At 45.4% G+C, this 6,497-nt stretch overlaps 1 protein-coding gene across 2 annotated transcripts; it reads right to left on the bottom strand.

Annotated features, from left to right (window-relative positions):
* Positions 1 to 449: 449 nt before the first annotated feature.
* On the bottom strand, positions 450 to 5,237 carry LOC119168480 (uncharacterized). Of its 2 annotated transcripts, none has more exons than XM_075865466.1 (4): positions 4,893 to 5,237; positions 3,448 to 3,582; positions 1,666 to 1,749; positions 450 to 549 (listed from the first exon to the last, which is right to left on the bottom strand). In XM_075865466.1, exons 1-4 carry the CDS (start codon positions 5,148 to 5,150, stop codon positions 505 to 507), a joined length of 522 nt encoding a protein of 173 aa, XP_075721581.1. In that variant the 5' UTR covers positions 5,151 to 5,237; the 3' UTR covers positions 450 to 504. The 2 variants fall into 2 exon arrangements, with proteins under 2 accessions (XP_075721581.1, XP_075721582.1); XM_075865467.1 differs by having other exon boundaries at positions 3,448 to 3,567.
* Between the last annotated feature and the right edge of the window lie 1,260 nt (positions 5,238 to 6,497).

Here is a 6,497-nt window from a genome sequence, read left to right as displayed (position 1 = left end):
CCATTGAGACTATCAGTGTGCAGGTCACACTGCTTGTGACACGGGCGGCAGTTGTCTCAGTCTGACTCTAGTAGGTACGTGGACCGAGCCGTTAGCCAGTAGCGCGTAGCTCTGACAAGCAGTTCCAGGTGTCTGCGGCTGCTGAAGTCCGTTACGGAGAGACTAGCATCCGCCTCGTTTCGAAAAGCAGCCCAGATTCTTCGTCGAATCAGTCGACGGGTTTCTCATTATGTAGCTCAAGTCAATTTCAATGTCTTTACGAAGCAAGGCACGAATTCATTCATAGGAAGGGCTGCTGCAGATACAATCAGATGCCGACGGCTGTAGCCAGCCAGACCTCGTTGTCTTGAAGATGCAACTTTCCATTAGAGAATTGTCTGCATTATCGCCGATAGAGATTACAATCAGGGGTATATATCTATCATATATGCACAAAAGGAGTCAACGTGTACATGTTCAACATTTTATTGCATGCCCATGTCTGCGTCTCTCGCCAGGCGCGCTTCAGGGGGTCACAGATCGGGATTCGGGCGGCGCTTCTCCGGCAGCCTGAAACGAAAAATTTGATAAACGCATCGTGCAACAAATTGTAGCTGCTGTGAATCGACAACAATTAACATTGGTGCGTGACTTCCAGATATCACGATATTATCGGATGCACTGTCGAGTTCCGGAAACTTCTACGACATAGCACGTACACATTACGGGACTGGTCGATTTCGTACACATCCTAGTGTGACCCGCCGCAACCGGGAACCGATGCAGTGAGATTCGAATCAACAGCTGAGTGCCATGTATCGAGCCCCGAAAATGAAAAAGAAGAACAGATACGCAACATGTAAAGCCCCATCTTTTATAGCGACAAAGGTGAGCTATTCATTCTGGAACTCAAATGAACAAAATATAATTACGAGGAACAATCCAGTGTATCGGATGTGGACTTGAGAAAGTGCAAGACCAGGAGCAGGAGCTATGCTTTCATAAACAAAATAGATTTGCGCTCGGCGAAAAACAGAAAGAAGCGGATTAAAAAGAAAGAAAACTATCGTTTGTGAAGAAAAACGTTGATATGATAATAAAGCACATTACATTGCGGCGCTGACATGGCACTATTATCACCTAGTTATGTTGAACAAACATTCACATCTAAGCATACCCTTCGTAAAGTAGCGTGAACAATGCACAAAACAATAATTGTCATCTATTTTGCGTTCGTGTTCCTGCTATATCGCCCCGCATCCGGCACTTTCAAGTCACGAACAACACGCGCACTCTGGTTCCATCATTGACTGGTCGTTTCGGAGCACTCGAGATAACTCTTCTGAAAGGGAGTGAGAGAGAGGTTGAAGAAAGGGAAAAAATGCAATCTCTCTTCCTCCGCAGAGATCTGAAACGACCTGTCAAAGACGGCAGTGGTGTGGCACCAGGAAAGTGGACAGTTCCGAGTTTCAGGAAAGGATGCGCACGCAAGTCGCGGATGACTGTTGTGGGACAAAAGGACACCAGTTTTACTCGATGTGCTGTTTTAAAAAGCATGACCAAACTGAGCTTTGTTGGGGCTTTTTTTTCCAAGTGCGACCAACAACACAGATCTTAACAAGAACAATGTTAAATGAAGCGCACATTCAGCAATAGGCAAGCTGCTTTCATGAAAGCTGTACATACTGAACCCGTGTTTTTGCACCAAGAGTCTTCGATGTCAAAGATGCCTCTACGAAATTCGAACACTGCCTGGCATATCCCGTCCGCCTGGAATGAAAAAAAGACACAAATTGGTACACGCTGGCAATCGTGGTGCGTAGAATGAGTGAGAACCCCACCCCCCTTCAATGGCATATACAATATACCCGAAAAGAGAGGAGCAGAATGAAAAAGTGGCTGAACTGAATCCGCTTGTGTGTCGCGAACGGTAGCCTACACACGCTGGTGTGCCATTAAACTGGTTATGCTAGGATTGGTGCAATAGTATTCACATAAAGGAAATCAAGATCCGTATATCAGGTAACTAAGTGTTGGAAAAATGTTCACTTATACATAGTGAATCACGTGAGCATTCAGTATCGCTCAGTGTACCATAAAAAACGTATGAATAGAAATATGTACCAACAGAAACACTTTTCCAGAGCATCGGGCCGCATGGCTCCAGATGCGGTTTAGATATAGGCTTCCGTTGAAACTTGAAATATAGCATAAGGACTTAGCATGCGGCATGAGTGTGTGAAGACTGATTAGGACGTCGGTCTTTGCAAATTTTGGCAGAAAACTACAGCTCAAGTGGTCAGCCCGACACTTTAGGCAGGCGATTTTGTCTCTACAACTGGGTGCCACTTAATATGGCATATGGTCAGAAAACCCACTCAACGTGTCCCGCCTCGAAAGGTACAGATGAGCAAACAAGTGTGGATGTTGCCTAATAACTTGTGCGTGATGCACAATGTGGTAACAGTGCCGTAAGAACCTGCACAAAATCATCAGTTAACCCAGGAAATCGCCAAGAGTACCCCAATCCTGAAAGGAAGCGCTAAAAGGGGCATTCGCGGCGCCTCTCAAGTATGATCAAGGGTTACAACAGCTGCACGAACAATAAATTTGAACCCGACAGGATGTAGATCATGATTTAGCCTCACACGCTTTGTGGCTGTAAAAGTAATCATTTCAACCGAATCGCCATATTTACGGTAATGATGTCGTATAGCCCGTCTTCTGGAATTTAAAAACGTACGTGAAAGCCTATATTCAAGTGTATATGCTGCGCGCCATCGTAATCGTGCGGTGAACTACCCAGGAGTGACACGAAACCAACCCCAGTAATCGACTTAAACGTCATGCAAGCTAATCACCCAAACGCGGGAAAGATGGCAGATATGTTCCAACCTACGACCCACCTTTAGAAACATTGATAGCTGGCCTATAGCCGGGAACAACTTTAGAAGGCAGCAGAGGCCCCGCCTAGCTACTGCTAGTGTCAAGCGAGCGGATGCTTAGCTTGGAAAGCGCCTGTACGCTATCCTACGTCAAGGCTTCGAGGACAAGACAAAAATGAGCGAGATGCTGCCGTGCATGAGCAGTTGGTGTCTCAGCTCAGGGGCTTGGGGGGGAGGGGGGCATTGCCGACCCCCAAGCCGCTTAGCTATTACTCTAATGCTTACGTCAAATGAAGGCGGCATTGTCATAGAGTATGCTTCTATACTCATGAACGCTTCGGTATGCATGACTAATCAAATATGCTTTCGATGCTGATTGGTCAGCTTCCTCACAATGGCGACCAGGCTAAGTAAACTTAAGTTGCTGCCATGCGACATTCAGTTTCTAAAATGCATTATTTTCCGAGGATAATTTTAGTGTATATAAATTTTATCATGGCTAAACGCAATGGCGCGAGGAAATTTCTACTAGGCGTCGTGCCCCAGAAGGCCACGTTCTTAGAGCTGCCAGAGGTGTGCTTACCTTGTCGTTAATCGGCGTGCAAATGGAAGCGACGTAGCGACACGCATGACGAAGGCAGACACTCCGGCTACTGGTGAACTCCAAGAGAAGGTAGGGTCGTTCCCTTATCTGCTCTCGATCCTTTGTGAGAAAATGCTTGCATAAAGGTAAAGCGAGGGTAAAGACACATTGTAGCTACTACGACAACTGACATTCACGGACGGAATAATAGCAAGAGGCATTGTATACGTAGTAGTGCGTAGAATATATCGCCGCAGCCGAACAGGCCAATATTACCCATAATATATATATATATATATATATATATATATATATATATATACACAGGCTATATATATATATAGCCTGTGCGACTGAGGTTCCAATGAGATTAAGAAAACACAAGGACGAGAAGTCATAACCAAAAATGAAACAGTAATGAAACTGGTCACGGCATCTAGAGCAGCAAGAAACAAAAACTGGGCGGCAATTAAGACAATATTCCGTGTGTATGAGCCGGAATGCAGAGGTAAGAAGCAGGTATTGAAACACTGTAATCTTCGGGAGACAACTACTCTACAACAGGAAAAACATAGAAGTAGATTAAGAGCCATTAGTAGTCGTTGAGCGTGGTAAGTTGAAATCAGCAAGGCGTAGTTTAGTTCCAGATTCAGGACGCAGCTTAGACCTGATAATCTAGGCTGACACAGACACGAATAAACTGAGATGTTAGGGGTCATACTTGCGAAATCAGTGTAATTGAAGAAGAGATATCGAAAGACTCATTTAAAGCAATGATTATACTTGGCATAAAACACTGTCAGAATCTTGACCAGGGGGTTAAGTTTGGTCGGTCTGCTCCGAGCATAACAGCTACAACAAAGCAAGCAAATCAACCCGCTATGGTGGTGGGCTGCGCCGCTACTGTGCTACACTACTGACCCAAAGTTCGGTGGATCGAATTCAGGCCTTAGAAGCCGACTTGCCATAATTGCACACTCCTGAAGACCCAAGTAAATAAATAAGGTGTACGTAAAAGAACACAAGCAAACCGGAGGCCTCCCATATGGCAGGTGATGCGTATCCTGGCTCTGGGGCGTAAAATTGCCAACAGTGACAATGCAAGGACATTCCTCATTTACATATTCCACTAAAACATCTCTGTTCATTAATGTGTCAGCGTGAGGCACATAAACTATCTTTGTACGCTGTTGTTGAAAGAAAATTTGTTCGTTGAAATTTTGGCACATCGCGTTGCAACAACTGAAAACTTGCTCCGTCGGCTACAATAAAATGCTACTGGCTTGGCTGGGAGCCTAATGCACAGGGTCACACACAACAGCACAACGCCTTAGCCACGTAATTACGCCGTCAAGTTCACCACGCCTCCAGGAACCATTCTAAAACGGAGCTTATACTCTAGTTTTCTACACTTGAAGCTTTAAGATAAAAAACGGTAAGCTCACCAAAACTGCGGCACGCGTAACGTTGTAGACAATGCTGAGGAACTTGGGGTCCAGCTGGTTATCCGATTTCTCCAGTACGGACTCGGCGAGCCTTTTGTAAGGCGTTTCGTGAGCGCTTAATTCAAACTGTGATATGAGGACGCATGTGTGCATTATCGTTACATCCTCCGGGCTCACCACGCAGTTCCTGAAGATATCCGGCTTTTCTGTGCTGATGACTGCCACACACAGCAGCAGTTGCAGTACGAACTTCAACATCGCAACGGAGCACTGTGGTTTTCCTCGGAGGGATACGATCTCACTGAGCCGATCGACTGAAAGTACCCTACCGCGGAATGCAAGCGAATGTTGTCCCGTTTTATACGGCCTTTCTGGAGGCGGGGCTTGGCTTATCAGCTGCGATAGTGAACGTTATAGTGATAGTAAAAGTAGAGGTGTTGAGAGCCCATACTTCGCGCGTGTGTGCGCCATGCTTCTGTGACGCTGCAAATTATTACGTTTAGTAGTTATGAAAGCGTCTGCCGAAACGCACAAAACGCGCGCTCTTCTTCGAAGTGACACGCACATACGCACACGTACTTGTTTCAAAGTGGTAAATTTATTGGATAACTGTTGCGCAAAATACGCATGCCTGAATAGTAAGATTTTTTATATAAATATGCGCGGGAATGATCTGGATGAAAATTATTTTTAATACGCTATAAATGTGTCGTGCACTTGAGATGGACCTTCATTCTCTCGGCAGTGCACGCGGCATATACGGCGTACCATTACCGCATCCACGACGCATGCGCTACAGAGACACCTTCTGCAAAAGTTCATTTTCGAGCAGCAGCGCTAATGCCAGCTTTTATCGCTATGTTACGTATCTAATAACGATGTGGCGAGTTTCCTTACCCAACCTTGCGGCAGCACTTGGACGAGTCTGAACCGCAAGAAACGCTCACACACTTTACTCTTACGTGCATTACAAATAACCGCTGATCGTCGTCGAGGTTAATCCAGACTCCTCGATTATGGTGTGCCCTGTGATCGTGCCGTACGGGCTACTCGAAACACCTCTGTTTACTCAATTTATGTTTGCACAATAATAAAACGTTTCACACCGTAGCAGATTTCGCACAGGCAGTGTATCGAAGCACCTGAAATTTAGGACGATTTTTAGTGTGTGGTTTTGATTGCTGCGCAAGCAATATTGCGCGTTGTAAATGTGGTTAAAAGTATACCTAAAGGAACGTTGCATGTGTATTTTAACGCGAAAGAGTTTATTGCCGGCGTTCAACACGGCTCCACTTTCGTATTCCCTGCCTCAGTATTACTTTTCGAAACTACCGCTATGAGATGCAAAGAAAAAAAACTATAAAGATAAATTTCTCTCGCATGGAGTTTAATTTACAACCCTTCGTTCAGCAGTTACCCACGCTAAACGACTCGGCCACAAAGCACACGTTGATCAGCACAGTATCGGAGAGATATTTGTAGCTTCACGTCGTCTCGGACGTCCGTGGTGAAGTTCATTGGTCGTAGAACAGCACGGCTCTTAGAAAAAGGTGTCGGCTAAGTATGCCCTCTAAAAGGACAGCGTGCGCACTTGTTTTTTTTTTT

The sequence above is a fragment of the Rhipicephalus microplus genome, chromosome 6, assembly GCF_043290135.1.
Source record: "Rhipicephalus microplus isolate Deutch F79 chromosome 6, USDA_Rmic, whole genome shotgun sequence".
Lineage (NCBI taxonomy): Eukaryota > Metazoa > Arthropoda > Arachnida > Ixodida > Ixodidae > Rhipicephalus > Rhipicephalus microplus.
The sequence above is the reverse complement of the archived record's forward strand: the minus strand, read 5'-3'. Positions and strand labels throughout refer to the sequence as shown.